General features: G+C 51.4%; 1 protein-coding gene across 1 annotated transcript in view; it reads right to left on the reverse strand.

Annotated features, from left to right (window-relative positions):
- LOC142590141 (ras GTPase-activating-like protein IQGAP1) overlaps positions 1-23,509 on the reverse strand; it is a 32,928-nt gene that overhangs the window by 3,419 nt on the left and 6,000 nt on the right. The window contains exons 3-14 of the mRNA XM_075702025.1: positions 22,340-22,622; positions 20,030-20,638; positions 19,153-19,317; positions 13,643-13,981; positions 12,254-12,573; positions 9,339-9,774; positions 7,633-8,247; positions 6,255-6,490; positions 4,496-4,667; positions 3,314-3,535; positions 2,531-2,764; positions 49-311 (exon numbers count right to left, since the gene is read on the reverse strand). Coding sequence (XP_075558140.1) covers positions 49-311; positions 2,531-2,764; positions 3,314-3,535; positions 4,496-4,667; positions 6,255-6,490; positions 7,633-8,247; positions 9,339-9,774; positions 12,254-12,573; positions 13,643-13,981; positions 19,153-19,317; positions 20,030-20,638; positions 22,340-22,622 — 3,894 coding nt within the window. The remainder of the gene's footprint in view (positions 1-48; positions 312-2,530; positions 2,765-3,313; positions 3,536-4,495; positions 4,668-6,254; positions 6,491-7,632; positions 8,248-9,338; positions 9,775-12,253; positions 12,574-13,642; positions 13,982-19,152; positions 19,318-20,029; positions 20,639-22,339; positions 22,623-23,509) is intronic.

A 23,509-nucleotide genomic window follows, 5' to 3' on the forward strand; every position in this document is an offset into this window, starting at 1 on the left:
TGCACGTATCCCCACTCGACCGCTGGAGTAACATGGCGCGAGGCTCACTTGAGTGGCTTGAGGTGCTGAACGTCTCCGGCCGACTGTCCGGCGACGCCAGGACCGATGGACTGCCGCCTGGACTTGCCCGCCGACAGGTTGGCCAGGCAGGCGTTCACGTACCTCTGGTAGTAGTCCAGCGTCTCCTCGTAGTATCGCGTCTTGACGTCCAGCTTGCGCTGCGTGTCCACCAGGTTGGCCAGCTCCCTCTTGCGGTTGACGCGGTGGTTGCGCTTCTGGAGGATGTCCGTCGCGATGCTGCTCATCAGGGCCTGCGAGTTCGTCGGAAAGAGTGGAGGCAAGTTACTGTGGGAGGCACGCGTCCAACTCCATACGCACTGATGAGCTGCCCTTCCACCCGAAGAGAACGCATTCCGTGGTCTGTACACCCAAAGCAATAGCTCACATCGGTGCCGGTCCCAGGACGCGCTTCCCAACGCCTACAGCAGGAATAAAAAACACGTCGTGACAAAACTTGCCGGGAAATTGCGCCAGCTCGGCAGATCACGTGGTGTTCAACACTGCGAGCGGTGCAGGAAGGCAGTGCGCATCAAAGTATTCCAGAGTTCTCTCGGCTTGCCGTCGCACCCACAGCGTGATCACGTGGGTTGAAACAGTCGATACGCTGCGCACCGAGCTGCACACGAGCACAAACACTGCGCTATAGCAGTGCAAGTGTAGTAAACACTAGCAGTATGACTCTACAGTCAATGTGTATAGTCTTGCACATCATTGCGCTCATCCATAGCCTTTGCTATTGTTGAAAACAAGGCCACGGCCACTGAGAAAGCGGTAATCAAAACAAGGATTCATGTTCCTATTCTCATAACGACTATAGCTGCTTAGTGGTATCTATCGTCAACGTGATGTCTGCAAAAAAAAAAAAAAAACGTACAATATAACTTTGCCCGCGCCGCCTTTCTGACCTCGAAGTAAGGTGCCAAAGATATACACCCGTATAGGATTTGCATCCCTAAAACGTTGACTTGTGACTGTCGGTGCAACTTCCAAGTCAATAACAATGCACAGGGCTTATCTATTTACTGGTGATGTGCACTTGACTCGAAACGGGAAATAGCCCACGCAGACGGCGACGACTCGTATAATCCCAATGCCGCGCCTTGCAAACTTGCATACCCAGCAGTTCGCGGCGAAACGTGAACGCTTTCCTCCCGCGTTTGCATTACTCCCCGCGGCCTGAACCGCTTTGCGCGAGCGTGCCGCTTCCAAAGCACGACGGCCGGGCCGCCCCCATCTGCAGCGGAGACTGAAAAACCGGCGACGGGCCAGCCGCGGGGCCCCTGGTATACCCCTGGCGAGCCGAGTTGCTTCCGCAGGGGAAACACATGCACGTGACGTCACATCCGCTGCTGTCGTCTGCTTCCGCTACCTTCCGCCATCTTGGGGAACCTTATCAACAGGCGCGCGTACAGGCGCGTGCATAGGTCTATAGGTTCCCTAACATGGCGCCGCCGCAAACCGGAAGTCGCGGAGTATCCTTGAACGACGTACGCGCATACTATGTATAGGGACCACGGAGGCTCGCGTGGGTGGCCGACGGTGAAGTGGCGCGACGGTGACGTGCGGTTTGACTGCCCTGTTGACTCCTCCTTGAAAAAAATGATTCCGTGAGGCCCCACACTCCGAACTATACCACGTGTGCAACGGCAGAAAATGGCGAGGGAGGCCGCTGGCAGGCCGTGCGGTCGACGCTCGCGCGACATTACTGATCAAGGGGATCTTCATTCCCATCCCTGTCATATTTCTGTCCCTTTTCCTCCAGTCCTCGCGCTGCTGACCGATGCACGAGCGTCGACCGCGCATCAGACTGTTACGATGCGAGCAGCAGCCCTATCTCTTGCCTTATTAACCAATTCTCTCTCCACGAGCGAAGGACGCCGGCGCGGAGCTCAGCTGCGGCGTACGCAAGCCAGCAAGAGGCGACCGCTAGCTTGGTAGGAAGAAATAGCAAGTAGCAGTAAACAGTACTAATAGTAAGTAACAGTAAGTAGTAGTAATAGTACGTAGCAGTAAGGAGTAGCAATAGTAAGTAGCAGTAATAGTAAGTAGTAGTAACAGTTAGTAGTAGCAAATGGCAGTAGCAGCAGTAGTAGTAGTAGTAGCAGAAGTTGTACTCCTTTGAACATAGTTACATGGTAGAATAGTATAAGAAAGATGTCCCAGAGTATAATACTGAAATGGGACTTACTGTGATCAACTACTTCGGCGGATTATGTGCGCATTATAACAGGAAAATTTAATTATGCAAAGCGCCTCGCTTTGTATGTTGTGTAGAGGTTCTAAATGACAAGAATAATAAGGGAAAAAAGTTAGAAAGGAAAGAAGTGGAGCGACGGTACTGCGCAGACCCAGACGTAGCGGTGTGCGCATGCGCAGTACCATCGCCCCCAGTTCTTGCGTACGCAAGCCGCTTGCGTCCCCTAAACTAAAGCTCTCTATTATATATATATACATCTGGCCGCCTCCTCACCTGATAGTCGTCCTCGGCCCTGGCGATGCCTCGCCCTTCCAGCATGTCCAGGTTGCGCAGCAGCGCCTTGCGGAAGGCGGACAGGGAGCCGTACTTGCGGCGCCCCAAGAGGCTCGCGGTGGACGTCTTGGGAAGCCGCACGGTGGCCTGCTGCGCCTCGAGGAAGGCGCGCTCGAGCTCGGGCCCGGCCTCCTCGTGCAGGATCTCGTCCACGGTGCGCGCGTGCCGGAGAAGCTGCGGCGAGAGCGGCCACACCGCGGTCGCGAGTTATATAACAATTACTATATATATATATATATATATATATATATATATATATATATATATATATAGATATATATATATAAGGACGAGAAGAAAGGCGGTTAACCTAGGGACCCGATTTTTTATTCATCATATCATGAGAAGCCAACAAAGACGCCAAGGCAAGGACAACACAGGGCAAATTATTTGTACCTATAATTAAAGAAACGATAAATTAATCGAATTGAAAGTGGATGAAAAAACAACTTGCCGCAACTGGGGAACGCGTATTGCAAAGACGTGGGATCGTTTCCCACCCGCGGCAAGTTGTTTCTTCATGTACTTCAAGTTCAATTAATTTATCATTTCTTTAATTAAATTAGTGAGTACAAGTAATTTCCCCCGTGCTGTCCTTGGTGTCTTTGTTTGTTAGCGCAGAGGGCAACAGATTATTTGGACGGCGAGAGACTGTTGTCGATAACGGGTGCAAAATTCCCAGCAGAAAAAAATACGCATTCTGCCGGACGTCAGAGCACTGACCTTGAGCAGTTCGACGAGCATGTACTTTGTGTCCCTGAGCAGCTGGTCGGTCTCGGGGACGTCTTCCTCCTCTTCCGAGAACTTTCCGTACAGGGACAGAGAGACCTTGGCCGAGGAGAGCACGCCCACGTCCATGGTGTCTGCCGATGTGCCTCCGCCACCAACCAGGTCCTCGAGGGTCGGCTCGGGACCGAGGTCCTCCAGAAGGACGTGCAGGGGATCCTTGGAAGAGAACGACGCGCGGTTCGGTACGTACGCGGCCGGTAATAAAGGTCGTCAGTCGAATAGTGTACGCTATAGACCGCAGACCGAAGCGGTTGCCCGTACAAATACCTTCAAGTACAGGCTCTTTCCCCGCACAGTAGAAGTATGCAATTCCTTGCCTGGCTGCCTTCGTTCACTCGCGATAAGTGAATTCGAAAGTACTCTCTATGAAAAACCAGTATGTGTAACTACTTAAATTAGGTTTAGCTTATACTTTATGTGTATGCATTTCGCGGTTTCGTTGCTTTTAAGAATCGATGAAAACGATTCTCCAGTTCTTTGACTGTCGTACAAATGTTGTAAGAGTCATTGCTGATTTCACTTTATTTCTTGCTCACCACTGTTTTTACCCACTCCTGCAATAGCCCTCCTACGGGGCTGCAGTATGTACAAATAAATAAATAAAATAAATAAATAACGAGCCAATACGCCAAAAAGTAGATCTCTATATAGCAACGAACTAATAAAGGCGCCTCCCTCCCCTCCCCCGTATATAAATAAGGACAAGTGGAGAGCGAATGGTGCTACAGACGACGAACATCAAGCTCATTAATAATACAGGTTAAACAGCTGGACGATCAAGTACAATTTTTAACAGACTCGATTTAGCCGAGCTTGATAGATCATATATACGGCACATGCCGACTGCTGACTTCGGTTGACCGATGGATTTTAAGGTCTCAACGCAACGCGCACGTTTTGTATAGTTGCACGCTAGGAACCAAGTCCTGCTGGGAAGCAAATTCTAGACTTTAGGACAGGTAGCAGCCTATTCACACGAGAAGGGTTGAATGGGATGACTACATAATCTACTGAAGAGAGGTACTCAGTTCTCCATTATAGAATCTCCTCATTCTTGTTTCCCGCTTTCTGCGAGCCCACAACGCGGCTCCCTTGAAACTCCCGCCCCGCGAGCACCTTGGGATCCGGCGCGATGTCGTCCTCGTGCTCCAGCAACAACCTGTGCGTGCTGCGCAGCTCGAGGGCCGTGAGCGTGATGGTGGGCGGCGTGATGTACGTGGCCTCCGAGTAGCTGTCCACGCTGAAGCGATCCTCGGGCTCCGACACGTCGCACGCATCCATGAAGAACCTGCGCCGCGAAGGAATCACACACAGAGAGAGAACGACGCACTTTTAACGCGACAGCGTTAAGGAGCTCGCGTCGCAGAAAAGCCGGTGTCGTCGGCGTCGGTGGCGTTGGCCGTGAGCGAAAAAATGGCGGAAGGCAATTCATAAATAAAAGCAACTTGCAAGATGGGCTGGGTGGGAATCGAAAAAGGGTCTTCGGAGTGTGAGACGGAAAGTCTACCACTCAGCCATGAGTTCGATGGTTTTAAGAGTACGGATGTCCCTCGAAAAGATAGGAACCACGGCAAGCTCTACACGCGCATCGCAAACCCCGTTCAATGATCCCTTGCTGCCCTCCATTAACAGGCCTTGCTGACATCGCGATGGGGGTTCCCTTCGTCCTTCCAGAACACTGCTGTACTGCAGCTGCAGAGAAACGCATGTGCAAGGCAGTCGTGCGTAATCCTGAAATAGACACCGAGCGCCGGTTTCAAAGAACAATAGTGCTTGAAACGGCACTATATATTTGTATAAAAGTTTCGACCTCACAGGAGCAGATGACTTGTAAGACTGGAGAGTCCGCGGTGCCAATTAAATTTGAATGCCATCAAGGGCGCCCAGAAATGAGAGAGTCGCCTGGCAAAGTTTACTGTCCCAAAGATTTATACGCGCATAGTCTGACAGACACCGCAACGAAGGGCTGTGGACAAATGTCAACCGCCTTGGCTTTTCCAATGCGTATAAAAATCTTTGTACACGCTGTTTCTGCGGTCGCAGTCCGGAAACTGCCTTACACCGAAACACCACCGAAACTGAATTACGGCATCGACTCGTGGGTCCCAGTGAACGGGTGCGGTACATACAGGGTGTTTCAAACAAACACTTTCGAAATTTTTTAAAGGTTGCCTGTGGCGGATAGCTCAATTGTAGTTTATGAGCCGGTCTACTCGAAGCGGCGGACACTACTTGCAAAAAAAATTGAAATGCAAAATTGACTAATTAACAATAATTCACTAATTAAATTCTTAGCGAATTATCTTATAACCCACATTGCAATTTTACAAATTCTAGCAGTGTAGTTCGGATCCACTTCGAGCAAATTCTCAGGACGACACCATGCAGTTTCAGTATATAAATTCCCGAACTTTGCGGAGAAATGCATTGGCGTTCCAGTTACTTGTCTGCTTCGGTGCACGAAACGACGTTTTGTTAGCAAATTAACTGGAACGCCAAGGCACTTGTCCTCAAAGTTCGGGAACTTACATCTCGAAACCGGTCTCATCTTGAAATTTCGTTCCAAGTGGATCCGCCTTGCGAACTCCACGGCTATAATTTGTAAATTGCAATGTGGGCCATAATGTATTTAGTTAAAAACTTAATTAGTGAATTTCTAAGCATTAGTCGATTTTGGAACTAAATTTTTCGTGTAAGTATTGTCCGCCGCTTCGAGTAGACAAGCTCATGAACTATATAGAACTGCGATATCTGCCACAGGCAGCTTTTAAAGATTTTTGAAAGTGTTCGCTGAAACAGCCTGCATATGTAAAGTACGACCGAAGATTAACTTCTGTCGTTACGGTTAGTGCGGCAAACACGCCCGCATGTATACCTGTGGAGGATTTCCCTGCAGGACTCGATGAGGTTGTTGAGACGTATCTGGTAGGCGTGCTTCTGGCGGTACGGCGCCCCTGACGTGGCCGAACTGAGGATCTTGGAGATGTTGCCCAGGTTGCGCCTCTGCACGTTGGTCACGGGGCACTCGGGTTCCAGCTTGACGACGCCGAAGGACTCCGGGGCCACGATGCCCGGGTTGAGGTAGCGGTAGTACAGGATGTTCCCGATCACCTGAATCATCCCCCCAGAAAAAGGGGCATTGAACGAATCGGGCATCAGCTGTGTCCGCGCCGGTGCCGCAATGTGCGCTCTCCGTTGGCTTAAAGAAATAACTGCACTTCAGCGATTCCTACGGCTCTAAAACTTAAAATTAAAGTATGGGATTCTATGTGCCAAAAACCATGATCTGATCATGAGGCACGCCGTAGTGGGGGGAATCCGGTTTAATTTAGAACTACCTGGAATTCATTAACGCGCACCTAAATTTGAGCACACGGGTGTTTTTGCATTTCGCCCCCATCCAAACGCGGCCGCCGTGGCCGCGATTTCGATCCCGCGACTGCGCGCTTAGCAGCGCAACACCGAAGCCACTAATCCACCACGGTGGGTGCCTACGGCTCTGAACTCGCTTAATGGGATGGTTCTGCATGCTCTCGAGAGCACGCGGGGATGCTTGGAAGCAGCAAAAACCTCACAAAATCATGCCCACAGCAAGGTCGGAGAGCACGCGACGTATGCACAAACTGCGACAATGGATCGGCGACCATTGTCATTTCTTTGTGTGGGAATCGGTGCTCCTCCGCGATGGGCTGTTCTTGCTAAGTTTAAACTGTGCATTGCACACTTTTATATAGAACTACGCGTAGAAGCAACACCGAGCCCCACGCGAACAAGTGGCGACGATCATACATTTTTAAAAAATTATCAGCATATTTACTTTCACCGAGAGACAAATCTCGCGCCAAAGGAACTCTCTCGTTTACCACTGCCCAAAGTTAGGCAATTCTATGCCATATCTTCAAAATACTTAAGTATTCTCAGTCCATTTAATCATCTACCAACCTCGACTGCGTTTCCTTTTTTTTTTAGAAGCTTAATTATTTACCCTGCAAAGCCATTTATACGTGCCCTAACTGCCACGTGCATACGCGAGCAAAGGGGTCATAGGAAGACGAGATTTGGAGTGACTAAAATGGGTAGAACAAGAGAAGCCTAAGCCCGGAGCTGACGTTACAACAAGGGGACTGCCTTCGTCCATGTCAAAAACAGCAGACAAATCCCCTAAGGACGAAACGTTGGTTCCAGGTTTGGCGCCCCTCTTGTGCGTCCTCCGTTTATCACTCCAAATGTATATCACAGTGGCTACGGGTCACCTTGGTGATCTCCTCTCCCGCCGATTCGGGGAACTTCTCTTCCAGGGCCTTCTTGAGGACCTTGCAGAGATAGAGCATGCCGTACGGAATCTTGCTCTTGCTCTCCGCTATGGTCCGCGCGAACATCTTGGCCTTGTTCTCCAGCTGGATGACCGAGGTGTGCAGCATCTTGTAGACCTCGTTGTGCTGCAGCGCCTCCTCCTCGGTGACCTCGTACTTGAGGCCACTGGGCTTGCCCGACGTGGTCTCGGTGTCGTTCACCCACTTCTTGTAGATGTCCACGGGGTTCAGGTCGATCTTGAGCTCCTTGTCGTCGAGCACCCCCTTGACCAGCGGCGAGAGCAGCAGCTCGAGGCAGTTGTGTCCCCCGCGGGTGCGGAAGAAGCCGACCACCATGCGCACAACCAGCGGGTTCCCGCGAAGTATGTCCGAGGGCTTCTCGAGCTTGGAGCGCACTTCCTCCTGCAGGGCGAACCGGAAGAGCCGCAGCAGCAGGTACTCGTCGCGCGGCGTCGAGCCGTAGTTGTAGACCGAGTAGATGACCGACTCGACGAAGTTGTTGGCCATGGCCAGCGGTATGACGAAGATCAGCTTGGCCAGGTAGTGGGGGTCGACCTGGTGAAGACAAAAGCAATAAAAAAGAAAGGAGTTGCAGTCTAAGCGTCTGTCGAACGAGCGAATTCGACATCTGCGCGACGCGCGGGATTTCCAAAAGCAGTCCAACAATTTTTTGTCGGCGTTAAAAGTCCAGAGATATCAGCACGTCTACCCTGAGGAAACAGCAGCTTTACGTTTTGCATTCTCCAATGATGTTCGGTGTTATAATAACTCTGTCATTCTTACTTTATTCATTGCGTGCGTGGCTACATTATAGGCTCATAGTGCTAATGGAAAACCTTTAAGATATATGAATGTAATGATGTCAAAAGTGACGAGATGTAATGGTAGGATGTGGATCCGCTCAGCGGCCTTTATCTGTGCTCCGTCGATACGGCTTCACTGCCAAAGACGTGCGACTACATACGGTCTCAACACCATGACGTTCAACGCAGCCGGTTGATCGGTCTACGACTGGCGATAGGACACGCGCAAATAGGGAACATATGGCGAAGCTATTCGTTGGATGATTAATTTGAAGGCGGCCAGAAAGAGCTACACATCGAAGTGTTGGCAGGCAAGTCGGTCAAGGCTCATCTCGAGACCAAAAACAAAAGAAACTGGAAAGGACCTTTTCCAGTTCCTTTCGAGTTCCAGTTCTTTCTTTGCTGCTAATGGGCAGTATATGAATACTGCCCATTAGCAGCAAAATGCTCATCGGCCCTTTCTTGCACACTGCTTGCTTCAGCGTCGAAAACAGTTGCAGAAAAGATAAAGAAAGTGTTATGTATATCTCTAAAGTAGTACACGCTGTCCTCTTGTGACAGCCGGACTGCGTGCGCGTGCACACACACACACGCACACACACACACACACACACACACACACACACACACACACACACACACACACACACACACACACACACACACACACACACACACACACACACACACACACACACACACACACACACACACACACACACACACGCACACACGCACACACACACACACACACACACGCGCACGCACGCACGCACGCACGCACGCACGCACACACGCACACACACACACACACACGCACACACACACACACACGCCACCGACCTGGAGCAAGTAGAAGACGTGCTGGTACGCCTCCAGCCTCTGCCTGCTTCGACGACTCAGTGCCGTCAGGCCGCCGCCCGAGGTGTGTAGCCAGTCGGACTTGACGGCCGCGAGCGCGGTGTCCCTCTTCTTGGCGCCGTGGCTCATGACGTCCTCAAGGGTGATGCAGTTGCGCACCAGGAGGCCGATGCGGATGTCCATCTGGAAGACCTCCTTCTCCAGGGCCTGGTTGTGCCGGATGGTGGCCACCACCTTCTCCTTGACCTTCTGCAGCTCCATCTCCTCGGACAGGTCGTGCTCGCTGATGTCCAGCATGTGCAGGAACCGCTGGAGCACCGGCACCGTGGGCGTCGCCCTGGTCAGCAGCTGGTAGTCGCGCAGCGCCCGGTGACCCCGGTACCGAGTCTGCACGAACGTCACCACGTCTTGCCGGTCTCTGCTCGAAGGATAAAAAAAAAGAAACTGGTGGGGGATGCTCTAGGAATAGCCTTGACGAGAGAAAAGTGAACAAGTTCCGGTGTATTATTGAACTACTGTTCTACAATACCAAAGAAAAGCCACGTACTCCTGCCGCGAAGGGCCGATATATATTGATAAGCTAGAAAGGAACATTCTAGACACGACGGGGCATGTGGGGGCTGTAGCAAAAGTATGGAATCGACTTAGCACATTGTAATGAACTGCCAAGATATTAGCCCAGTAAGAATGATATACCGAACGTCCACCTTCCAGAGACGCTGGAATTCAAAGCTCATGAGAAAGTTAACTGGTCAGCGATCGATATAGGCAAGAGACGTTTAGAGTCCTGGTAGAAGAAACGAGGGAAAAGTTCCATGGAGCCAGGGACGTTACAAACATAGGTGGTAATGTCATGTACACAATACTCGGTCACCGGACCACTGAAACGTATCCAAAGACAGGTCTGATTTGCAGGTTGTAAGCTAGCACTATCTTTTAGCTCCCCTTTTCATAAATTAAATCGACGTTACGGTTACAGGAATTCAACTTACAGGAAAAAGTCACGCCACGACCAAGCTAACGAAATTCACTTGCATGATCTACGTGAGGCCCGCCGTACATACGAAAGAACGCAGTGGGCGTTTTCTGTTGATGAATGTCGAAGTCAGTTTTCTTAAACTAAAGTGACTTACATTTGCCATGCGCTGTTCCACTTACAGAATAAAGAAAGCAGCAGTTTCGCCCGAAAGGCGAAGTACTGATCGATAGCAGAGCATTAGACATCTACGCGCAGTAATGAGTATTACCAGCTGTATAAACTGCTGTAAATATCCGCTTGTTACCTAAACTAACAAACACTGTGTCACGCGCGCCCAGGCAAATACCAACACATCTCACTCGATGGCCGCGGACACTCCCTGTCAGAACGCTGGCGTGACGAAAAGCGGCAGCAGCCACGAGCTAATTGTCTTTCCTGCAGCTTCTCGCTTTGAAGCTAACTAGGCGCGCGAGAACACGGCGTACATAAAGCCATCGTATACAGCTATCTCAGGGGTCAGGTAGCCTTCCAACCCAGCGCAGATTGCCTCTGAGATCATAGGGCGCCCCTACGTCACACGGCGCGTGGCCGCCACCTTATCGCACTTGGACTTTATACAGAACCTCACCGCGACGCCGACCCCGATGGTGGAATTTTGCTTGCAGTGTCCATACAATTGCTATCGTAACAGCAGGATAACACTGCATCCTAACAATGCACTGACTCAACCTGGCAACTGACCAGGACTGCGAAAAATAAACCCATTCAAGGAGCTTTCGGGTGTTACGACGTGCACCTCACACACACATCTGTATTATTTGTACCAATGCTGTTTGTGGGTTACGCGGCTCGCTAGACCACTGTACGGTACAGATGGCTGTCTCAGCTATTGGAAAGGTCAAGTCGAGACTGGGGATTCTTTTACGAAGTCCGGTACGGTCCGGCAGAATGAGAGATGGTTGACTACCGATTTCAAGTATATATATATTTGGCAACTCCAATTAGTGCATCCCTGAGCATGCACATAAACGGTATTTTGGCGATAAAATTGCTTGAACGCCGGCCCAAGAATATAGGGATCCATGTTGGATTTCGACTGGTGCGGATGTATTTGTAATGACGGTTACCATTTTAAAACCGAATGTTATTTTTTTTTGCGAATCTCGCCGGGATTCGTGACCGTGGCTCCGCCTGGCTGTTCCCTCGTCGAATAGGCCAATCAATCACCGCGGCGTTAGCGCGGCGCACGCACCGCTGAGTTCCTTGTACCACCAGATGACGCTCGCCTCCGCATGTCCGCGGCAGCGAGGGTCATGCGGGGGGAAATAAAAGAAGATGACCAGAAAGCTCGCCTTCGCGCATCTGCGGCTGCACGGTAATGAGGAAGTAAACACTTCTTGCCGTTGGAAGAGATTGAATTGCGCTACGTATACGTATACGCATGCTGCTTCTGAAACCATGATGCGTTCAAGGCGTCCGTCGTACTCGCTATTAGTCATTAACAAAAGGCTCGCTATAATTTATGTGTGCCCGCATGTGTGTGTGTGCGTGCGTGCGCGTTTCGACTCATTATGCCCTCACACAAAGCTTCACTGTATACAGATTCCAACTCGTTGGATCTGCTGCACAGCTTAATTTAAGCGGCAGCTTCATCGAGTGCGCGTGTACGCAAATGACTCCAACATAGACGGGACAAAACAAAAGAATAAATAAACGAAAAGAACTCCCGCAGAAGGCTTCTCCCCACAAGGACCTTGTGTTGCGGAGAAACCAGCGTCAAGGTAGGCACACATCCGTCGGTGGCTACGCAGGCACGCAGGCACACACGCGCGCATCTTTTGTGGGGGGACATCGCAAGCACCGCGCACATACCGCGCACCTGCGCGAAAATGCGGCGCGCTGTCGACGAAATGCTCACTTGTAGTGCTCGTAGAGCTCCAAGACCTTTCTCCGGGCCAGGAACCCTCTCGCGTAGGACTGCAGCCGCACGATGAACGGCACCAGAGCCTCTAGTTCGTACAGCATCCGCCGGTAGCGCCGGCGCTGCCGTACGGCCCGGAACCACGACTGCAGACGCACGATGTCGTCCAGGTGCTCGCAATAGAAGGCGTACTGTTCGCGCACAGCGCTGCGAATGAGGAACCCGCGGGCGCGGGCCTGGAACTGGGTGAGCATCGGGGACAGCTGGGCCATGATGCGGGCCTCTTCCAGGCGCTCGTTCACTTTCAGGACGACGGCCTGTGAGGGGCAAAAAAATGTAGCGGGTTCGCGGCACGGGAACAACTTCGGCGGATCTGCAAACTCTCAGTAGAACTGTATACATCAAGAAGAGCGCCAGGTGAAAGCGACGCCACGGCGTCTCCCATCGCCTATGTGTTGGTCCTGGACTGTAAACCCGATAAATTAATGAATAAACCAGTAGGACAACTGACGAGGCAGGCACTTATAAACCGCGTGATCGTAGCAACGTGGTTTCGGAAGGAAGCCCGAGATTTATTTTGCTTGCTCAGCACGAACTGTTGCATCGTCTCCATTCTGCTTTGTGCGCACTTGATAAAAATTAAAAGAAATCAAATTTTGGGGTTTTATGTGCCAAAACCACTTTCTGATTATTTACTGTGATTATCAGTCACTATTGATTGAATAACTCAATGATTCAATCGGTAAGTAAATCCATTATTCAATCTGTCAGCTACTAATTCACTCTGTCAGTCATTCCATGGCTCAATCAGTCCGTCACTACATGCTTCAACCACTCAGTCACTATGGTTCAATCACAAAGTTACTCCGTTATTCAAACGGTCAATCACTCCAAAGTTCAATCAGCCACCAACTGCATCGTTCAATCAGTCAGTCACTTCATGGTTCAATCAGTAGGTCCCTCCTTGGATCAAACAGCCAGTCACTCCTCCATGGTTCAATTACTGTCAGTCATTCCAAGACTCATTCACTAACTCACTCCATGACTCAATCACTCACTCATTCCATTATTTAACCAGACAGTAACTCTATCGTTCAATCAGACAGTCAATCCACGATCCATTCAGTCAGACACTTCACCGGACAGGTACACGTGAATCACTCAGTGAGTAACGTTGAAGAAACGAGTGTCGCCACCAGTGGCGTAGCTAGGTCATCTGGCACCCGGGGCCCATAGGTCTTCTGTCACCCCCCTCCCCGGGTGTAGCTGGCGGAAAGAGGGGTGTCTTCAGACGCATATGACACCCCCCCCCCTCACTGGCCCCTTGCACCCGGGGCCCACGGCCCCCCGGCCCCCCCTGTTGCTACGCCACTGGTCGCCACCTACCCGCACGTCGTCCAGCGAGAGGAAGGACGTGTGGTCGGCCTTGGGCGTGGGCGACCACTCGCTCCGGAACTGAACCACGTTGAGGTTGAAGAAGAGCCCCGGCCGCACCAGGTAGGCGAACCACTCTATGGGCGCGAACGCGAACGGGGCCCGCTTCTCGAGGAACACGGCGCGCAGCTCGAGCGTGTACGCCTCGATGGCGGCCGCGTCGTCGCCGCAGAAGAGCGGCACCACCCGCAGGCTCTCCAGGCCCCCTCGCACGTCCTCCAGGCTCTGGTTGCAGACGCCCACGTTGAGCGTGGCCAGCCCGATGCACATGTTGCTGGCCTCCACGGCCACCTGCAATGTATGCGCGCAGAGTGATGGGTGGGTCGGACATGGCTTAACAGACGGCAATTAAGTGACACACCATGGACAACACTTGAAGACTACGCCAGTGCTCGAAGCGGGGTTCGATACATACACGGGCCGCTATTAGTTTTACGTGCTTGCGTATGTATGTATGTATGTATGTATGTATGTATGTATGTATGTATGTATGTATGTATGTATGTATGTATGTGTGTATGTATGTATGTATGTATGTATGTATGTATGTATGTATGCATGTATGTATGTATGCATGCATGTATGTATGTATGCATGCATGTATGTATGCATGTATGCATGTATGTATGTATGCATGTATGTATGTATGTATGTATGTATGTATGTATGTATGTATGTATGTATGTATGTATGTATGTATGTATGTAAATGCTGTAGGCTAAGCCATAATTCGGCCAATTATAACCAGATTTGCACAGGTGAGCAAGGGAGCAGCGCTCCTGGTAACCACGTCTTATAAGACGTGGTGACCGCTGAGCGTATACGCTCTGTGTTTCTTCGCTCCACACATTTGGCTGATCCTGGCCCTTGCTTCGCCTTCTGCGCCCCCTGCATATCTGTCCTGACGCTGAAGCGAATGTCGAAAGCTTGCTTCAGTACACTAGCTTTTCAAGCTTCTTCGTCGCTCCAGTCACCGCTGGTCGATTCGGAAGTTGAACTAGATGAATCATCGCTCTCCGCAAGGAGTAAAAGCGCAAGTTGAATGGAAACAACACTCATTGCTTCCGAGAGACCGTGATTCGCGTTCATGAGCGCGCTGGCTGTGGGTGGCCTGACATCAAGCGACCTCCGGTCGACTCCGTCAATTTTAGCGGAGTAGAGAGCGCTTCTGCTCCGTGGAGTGGATCTAGCGGCGGAGTTGCTCCCTATCCGCCAATGGAAGATATGGGAGGCACTCTCAATGTGCCAATAAAATAGACTTGCTCCGCAAGGAGTTGAGAAACTACTAACGGAAGTGCTTCGAATCAGCCATTGGAATTCACCATCAAGTCTCGGAAGAGGTTGTCCTACAAATGCTTACGGACGTAAAGTGAGCAACAGTTGAGCTTGCTAAAGGTCAGACAGAGTCAAAATCTCATGTGAAAGACGCGAAAACTACAGCCAACGAGCTATCGAAAGCAAGATAACTGATATCTCCGCCTTCAATCACTCGAAAAAAATAACTGGTGCACTAGGCAATGTTCGCAGTGATTTTGCCAGTGTTCAAGAAACAGCGGAGCGACTGGACAAAACAGCAGGATGAAATCACGTCGTCGCCCTGCTATGTAGAAAACATGCGAGGGTATATATACAACAGCGTATGTTCGGCCAGCACATGAGTCTCGGTGCTGCTCGCTAGCATAAGAAGTTGCGATTAGTAAGCGCGAGGCGCTCGCTCGTCGACAGCTGCGGCGCTGGTACTATCGCACTGACGGGAACATGGTTACAATCTCACGCAACTACACTACGTAGCGTATCGCGAGGCTACGTAGTGTAGTTACGCTACGTAGTGTAACTACATAGCGCGAGGCGCTCGCTCGTCGACAGCTGCGGCGCTGGTACTATCGCACTGACGGGAACATGGTTACAATCACACGTAACTAGACTACGTATCGTAGTTACTCTACGCTACGTAGTGTATCTATGTAGCGCGAGGCGCTCGCTCGTCAACAGCTGCGGCGCTGATACTATCGCACTGACGGGAACATGGTTACAATCACACGTAACTAAACTACGTATCGTAGTTACTCTACGCTACGTAGTGTATCTATGTAGCGCGAGGCGCTCGCTCGTCAACAGCTGCGGCGCTGGTACTATCGCACTGACGGAAACGTGTTTACAATCTCACGCAACTACACTACGTAGCGTAGCGCGAGGCTACGTAGTGTAGTTACGCTACGTAGTGTAACTACGTAGCGCGAGGCGCTCGCTCGTCGACTGCTGCGGCGCTGGTATACTATCGTACTGACGAAAACGTGGTCACAACCTCATGTAACTACACGACTGCGAAATCTTTGACCAAATCTCGCTTTCTTATTTCCCGTTGCGATCGTCTCGATCGCTCGCCAAGGCGGCAGCGCAGGCATAATGCTCGCCATTTCAAAATCCCTGCGATGCATCGTCACGTCGACTTTCGATCACGGCGAAGTATACAAATGTATGTGCGCCTGCGTATAGACCCATGGGTCACCGTAAATTTGTCTTCGGTCTGTTTGTCACCACCCTCCTCCTTATACCCACGCACTTTCACCGTAGAGCTTTCACGACACGTACGCTTTATCTGTGGCATCTTTCGGAGCCCATTAAATTAACGGGGGCTTTAGCTTCCCGAACATAAGTTGGAACGCCTATCTGCCGCGTTCTTATACACGCGTGCACTTTGTTCGCCCAGTGTAATTTCTCAATCTCTGCCCTTTATGTTCCTTGACTCAATTAGCGTCAGAACCAACAAAGATTTCAAACGACAATGCTAATCTCAGGCTCTCATCCTGACCTTGTTACGGATATTTCACGGATACTGGGTGTAACGCGATCATCTGGCTCTTTCGTTTAACCTTATGTCTCCGCTCTTAAATCCAGCCGTTGGGGAAAAAAAAAGGTAATTAATGACTATGACAGGGAAAACTTCAATGCTATAAGCATTGAGATATCCAATTTATTTTATCTCTTAAGTCAATTTGATTATTGTAGTGTTGATAACGACTGGATCGTATTCGGGAATAAAGTATGCACGAGCTCACAAGTAAGTTTACTCCGTCGCGCATATTATCATGCATTACTAAGGCGAACCGGTTCAATTCCCACCTCAAAAGACTTTGCAACCGGAAAAAGTGCCTGTACTGAATTGCGAAGTGCTTCGGTTTCCAAATGGGATGTTTATAAGGACGCGAACACCACCTACATAGGAGATAAAGAAACTTGCCAAAATTTGGAGGACGCTTGATCTTCGTCTTTAAGAGTGGAACGCGATAGCATTCAAAGAACCCTGACTGCTTCTCCCGCTTCCCGGCAACTGCAGCGTATGTAACCGTGCGCTCGCGGCGTACGCTATGCACGAAGGCGGGCTTTCTGGTACAAACGCGGCCTCTTGCGTGGGCCGCGATGCGGCGGATGCGAACGCCATCTGGAGGTATTGGAAGGAAACGGGCGCGCTGCTCCGTGGCCTCCAAGATATTTGCGCGCCGGGGCGCGGCGGTCGCCGTGGGCGGTCTATAAATGGTAGAAACGCTGAAAAAGTGGTTTGTTTGAGTTTTTGCATAGTTACGTTTTCTAGTATATTCAAATTACAATCCGACGCTATCACGTCTACTTTACGATTATTCTACGTATTTTGGCTTGAAAAATTCCGTTAGCTTAGTGGATTCCTTGCGCCCCATGGAGGGCGCAAGGAATTATTCACGCAAGGAACTTCTTCACGCTGGGATGCGGTCCTACACAGTCCCAACCTCGAAGAACAGTTATGGGCTGTCCAATGGGCCCGCGACGCGGCGGAGAGGCTCGGCCTCTCTGTCCTGACGTGGGAGCGGCCCGCTGCGCGCTAGTGCGCGCCCTAAAGGACCCTAATAAAGTTTTTCATCCATCCATCCATCCATGGAGGGCCTGGGTATGGGTGGTTCGAAAACCATTTTGCCGAAATGACGTCCGACGCTGGACATTGGACGCCTACGCCGGATTTTCGGCGACACGGGGCCCTTAATGCCGTCGCGTTAAAATGCATTTCAAAAGCGCACACTACCCGCAATGCTTAATAAATGGTCCCAAAATGTTTTGCCGCCTTATTCCACCCAAACATAATTCAGCCGCGTTAGCCGGTTGAATCAGCGACACCCGGGGATGCTTGACCACGGGTACTGAACTTTGTATTATGCAGCAACTTCGTTGTATGCCCTGACCCTGTGCTTCCAGCTTGGAGTGTTACAATTATCAAGCTATGGATTTTATTACAACTGAGCCACTTGGGGTTAGAAAATGTTATTAAAGGTTAAGGATGTCATCAAGCCCTGGCGCTGACTTGGTTAACGTAAGAATATTTGAAAAGTATTGTTGTTTATTCATTTCGAATACTCAAAAATATTCGAGCAATCTTTGGACAACGTTCCCCCGCCCCCCGACTGCAAGGTCGTAACGGTGGTCCCACTTCACAAGTCCGGCCGCAAAAATTCGCCTCTCAACTACCGCCCCATTCTCTCACTGGTATTCCTTGTAAATTAGTCGAGCATATTTCGTTGTCACATTTAGTAAAGCATTTAGACGATAATTTATCATTCGCACGAGCAGCACGGTTTCTGAAAAAGAAAGTTTGTCCTATGAAACTAAACTTATTTCTTTCAGCCACAACCTTCATCTTATTCTTGACAGAGGTTCGCGCGCTGACTGCGTTTTGTCCCACTTTTCCAAATAACTTGATAAACTGTGTCATAAACGAAGCCGGCACTGCGCCGGCTTCGTTTCCGTTCAGTTCATTCTCGGAAAACGGATGGGACGGGCCACTCGTTCTGCGCTCCCCCGAGGAACTGGCAGCGTTCGACGAGCGGCGGCGAGAACACGCCCGTGAAAGGGCTCGCCATTGACGCGCAGATCCAGCCGTTAGAGCCGCCCGAACCCAGGCAATTCGACAGCATCGAGGAGATCCCCAGCTGAGGGAGCGGGAGGCCGAAGGAATCCAGCACCGTTACCCGTGGCTTACGTAACCGTGACGAAGGTCAGGTGCACGCAGAGCAAGCTTCTCTTACCCCCATTTTCCGGTATAGGGGAAGGGTTGGTCTTTTTTTTTTTTAATGGCGAACTCCTTAACCCCTGCCCCTCACCTCTCTATAGCCCCCCCCTCCCCTGCGAATGTTTAACAAAGGAGGGGCGGGAAAGTTTAGGGGGGGGGCATGTTATGGTGGCATCGGCTCTGGTATTTCAGTGACGCGCTGGCACCACTGTTTTATAGCTCACCGTAAGCATACACCCCGCAGAAAAGATTCCTGCGTTCAAACTGAGGAACGTCCAAGCTGAACTTTGCATCGTGTGATTCGCTTTAGACGTACGCTCTGCTCAGTCAGCGCCTCTCCGGAGCCGTTCAGTATATATATTGCAGCGCGTTCGTTAAACGCGGTGCCATTGGACGCCCCAGGAAAAAAGAACACCATGCACGTTACCTGGTTGGCAGTGTCGATGACGCTCTGAATGTCTTCAACGCCGAGCGGCCTCTCATCGTCCAGCGACCTCTGCTTGACCTCCAGAAGGTCCTGATACAGGAGCACGTGGTCGCGGCTCAGGTGCTGGATGCCCGCGGCTGGCGCCAGCAGCGCTTCCATGGTGGCCTGCAAGTAGTGTGCGCGCCGGCGTTGCACCGTCAGACGTTAAGATGAACGCTTTCAACGAAAGAGGTATGCAGGAGCCCAGGCTGTCGCTCTGAACGTGCAGACTTGGCACTACACGCGACGTGCCCACTTATACCAAAGTGGTGCAATGCGCTTTTACATCCCGTAATAAAGTCGGAGCATCATACACGACGGACATGCGATTTAGGCGCCACACGCCATCTATGAACAGCAAGCAAAGCTCGCCTCGAGCAAAGAAGCGGCCCATCGCGGCACAAGGCACTGTCCCGACAAAACGGATGCAGCGTCGCGAGTACCGGGCACCGCCACCCCCCTTCTTTTATCTCTTCGTACCTATACAGCGGACGTCGCTTATAACGAACCTAATATTTCACTGATTACTTTTATCACTACACGAGCGCGTATAAAGACCTGTGGGTAACTCAACGCGGCGGCATAGCTGCGATATTTCGCTCCAATCGTGAATTCGTTATATCGAGTGTTACACAGACCTTGGACGAGCTAAACACAACAGCGTCGTGGACGCGCTATTATAGTCCTCGGACGGCTACTTCGTTACATCGAGGTCAGACCGCAACACAGGTATACCTGCAGCACGTCCAGCACGATCGACGACGTCAGGGACGCGCTATCATGGCCAGGCCCCTTAATTCGTTACATCGAGTTCAGAGCTCGGTAATCGCGCGCATACCTGCGGCGTGCCCAATGCGACGGCGTCGTTGATGCGCTCCAGGGCGTCCTCGCGGTCGGCCTCGCCGTCCTCCGCCGCGTTCACCTCGTTCACGACGTCCTGGATCTCGGTGTGCGTGAGGAAGCCGTCGGCGCGCTCGCCCAGCGCCGCCTTGAGCGCCGCCAGGTACCGGTCGTGGCACTGCGGCCGCACGTCGGCGATGTGCGCGTGCGGGTTCTCGAGGCAGGCGGCCGCGTCGAAGCTGCCGTTCGCCTTGAGCGCGAAGTTCACCTCCGCGATGGCGTTCAGGATGCGGACGCCGCCGATGAGCTCCTCGTGGCTCAGGTTGTGGCCCGCCTCGCGGCGGATGAACGCGAACTGGTTGTGGTAGAGGGGCGCGGCCAGCGGGTACACGCCGGGCAGCCGGGCCCCGGGGTCCCGCAGGGCCTCCAGGGTGTCCTCGGGCCGACCGCAGTCCAGGGATATGTTGACGGCCTCGATGGCCGCCTCGAGCAGCGTCTCTTCCTCGACCTTCTCGTTGGCCAGCTGCACGGCCACCTGCAGGTCGCTGCGGGACAGCGCGAAAGGGTTGTTGTTCGCCTCGGCGTCCTCCTTGATTTTGGCCAGGACCTGCACGGGACAAAATAGAGAGAGAGAAACGATGACGTCCAAGACGGGGAAAGGAGGGGAATCGGGGGTCGAGGTTTAACTGCCGTTTTTTTTTTTGCAGCTTTGTTTGCAAACGTGACCTATATATGAGCAGGCAAAACAAGCATGGTGAGTACGTTAGCAATTGATTTCCCTCTTGCTCTGACGCCGCTCTCAGATGTTCGCAGGTTTCGCTTTGCCAGGTATAACTGTTGCAAATTGGACTCTGCAGCGTGCATTTTATCTTGCCTTGGGAGAAGCTTTGGCGCCGTTAAAGTCACATTGCTCCCGAAGCAAATATTGCGGCAGCACTGTCGCATCTTCATGACGTCACGCCTTGAAGATTGGGTACTGGTTCCTACTGAACAATAACCGTGCGCGCGCCTACAGAGTTTCCCTATACAAAAGTTACTTGATGAAATTCTGGCGCTTGCGATCGTTCGGCTATGTACCATATGAGAATGATGGGTATAGTACATGGCTTTGGCTAATCTTGAGGCTTGTGGCTTCAGACGTTTTTTCTGGCGTTATACTTGTTCCGCTTAATTTTCTAAATTTGAAAGCAATATCTTTTTTTTTCTAGACGCTCGAGGGCAACAAGTTTGTGCGAAAGTGCAAAATTACTGCTAACCGTTGCACTTAGCACGTAATATAGTTAGTTGAAAATGATCTGTTTGTAAAGTCACAAAGTCGACTGAAACCAGAAGTACAGGAATTCTAGGCAGACCCATGTAACAACTCGTCGTTCTCATGCATGCTGAGCTGTCAAGTTCGCAGCTCCACAGATGGACACTGGCGCTAGTTTTCCCAAACGATCTGTGAGAAACTCTGTGGCCTGCGGGACTGTTCCGCCGCCGCCATCTTTATCGCCATCGATCTTGACGCCGTCGCACCTACGTTCTCATGTCTACACAACGTTTCAAAACCAACTTGCAGTGCAGCGAAAGCTACGAGGCGTGCAAGGGCACCGACAGTGTCACCACTGTGGCTAGTATATCGACATGAGCTGTTCATTTAACCAGGCGTCGGCCGTATGACAGATAGTCTGCGAAGAGCTGTCCACGAAAAACGAAACGGCACGTATACGTCGCCTGCCTGATGTCTCCGACGTGTCCTTTCCGCAAGCCCCGGCTACCTCTCCACCCCCGGATTTGTGGCAACCGTCGTTTACCGTTAGTTGAACGCCACATAAACGTTTCTCTATCTCATAACATACTAAATCACTGTCTTTAATACGCGGCTTTATGTATGAAAGCGACAGCAGCCTGGCACAGGCGCGGATTGATAAACGTTGCGGGGTTGATACCGTCTGCACGTTGGCTTCCATAGCTTTGATTAGCTCAAGCGGGCTCCGCTACTTTCGCCGCGGCCATCATCATCGCCACTGATCTTGACGCCGTCGCACGTACGTTCTCATGTCTATACACCATTTCAAAACCAACTTGCAGTGCAGCGAAAGCTACGAGGCGTGCAAGGGCACCGACAGTGTTACCACTGCGGCCAGTATCGACATGAGCTATTCATTTAACCAGGCGTCGGCCATAAGAAGTCTGCGAAGAGCTGTCCAGGAACGTGTCTGCACGTTGGCTCCCATAGCTTTGATTAGCTCACGTACGCTCCGCAGCTTTCGCCGCGCACTGCAAGAAGGGTGTCTTGAGACGGGGCATCGACCAGCGGGCGCACCTGAAAGTAGGCGGGCACGTTGTCCTCGACGATGTCGTGGACGCCCAGGTCCTCCCTGGTGAGCAGGAGCTGGCCGAAGAGCGCCACGTCGCCGCGGTCCATGGCGGCGTCGATTTCGGCCAGCAGCACGTTGACGTTCGTCTCGAGGACGTAGCCCTGCACCTCGGCCAGGCTGAGCAGGCGCTCGTACATGTCCTCGGACTCGTCCTCGCCGCCCTCGAGACGCCGCATGGCGCGCTGCCCCAGCTTCGAAGCCTTGGCGCGCTCCAGAACCTCGTGGTACCTGCCGTCGAGCCCGCGAGGGTGCGCGCCCATCGTTAAACACGCTTGGTCGAGGAAAACGAACGCGTGTTCCTTACGAAATTCGTTACAAAAAAAAATGTCGCGTTTTATGCGAAGCATACTAGCCGCACAACCACGCTCTTCCTTGCTGCGCCGCGCGCGTCCGCGTAGCTACCATATGACGTCATAACAGCTGCAAAAGCGGAGGCTCAACTCGTGCGCTCGCTTGCGGCCGCGTAGCTACATCGCCGGGTCTCAGCTCGTGCGCTCGCCTGCATCAGTTGTTTCTTCGTCTAGCCGAACCAAATATAGCCAAGCAACAGCAGTTCACCAGGCTAAACAGTGGTTCAACAACTAAAATAAAGGCTAGTATGCTTCGCATCCTGGGCTTAACCTTAGCTAAGCCACAGCCATTTTTACAGCGTTTTTTGTTGACTTGAGTTGACTCTCTGTTGAGGTGCAGTTGCACTTCGTGCGTGATTTCTGCGAGAGATGTCGACATCGAACCGTTCTCTTCCCGCGCGTGTCGACACCGACGTGAACAGAACTGGTACTCATGTTTTGCACGCACTGATGCTTGCTTGAAAATCGTTTACTTGCCCGTGCGATCACAGAGTGGAATGCGTTTCCCGATTGCGTTGTCGCGAGTAAATCTGAAAGTGGCTTTGAATGTGCACTGCAGTCTCGAGGGGCTCAGTGAGAGACAACATTATGACATAATAACTTTCACTGCAATATCTTACCGTGTCACGACGTAGTCCCTCACTGAGCTATTATTTCTTTTTACGTCATGTATGGCATACTCAACTGTTTCTGATACGTGAAACGTATTAACTAATGATTACTTAGACTTATGAACGCGTTTGTTAACTGCTTCAAACTTCCCAT

The sequence above is a fragment of the Dermacentor variabilis genome, chromosome 8, assembly GCF_050947875.1.
Source record: "Dermacentor variabilis isolate Ectoservices chromosome 8, ASM5094787v1, whole genome shotgun sequence".
Classification (NCBI taxonomy): Eukaryota; Metazoa; Arthropoda; class Arachnida; order Ixodida; family Ixodidae; genus Dermacentor; species Dermacentor variabilis.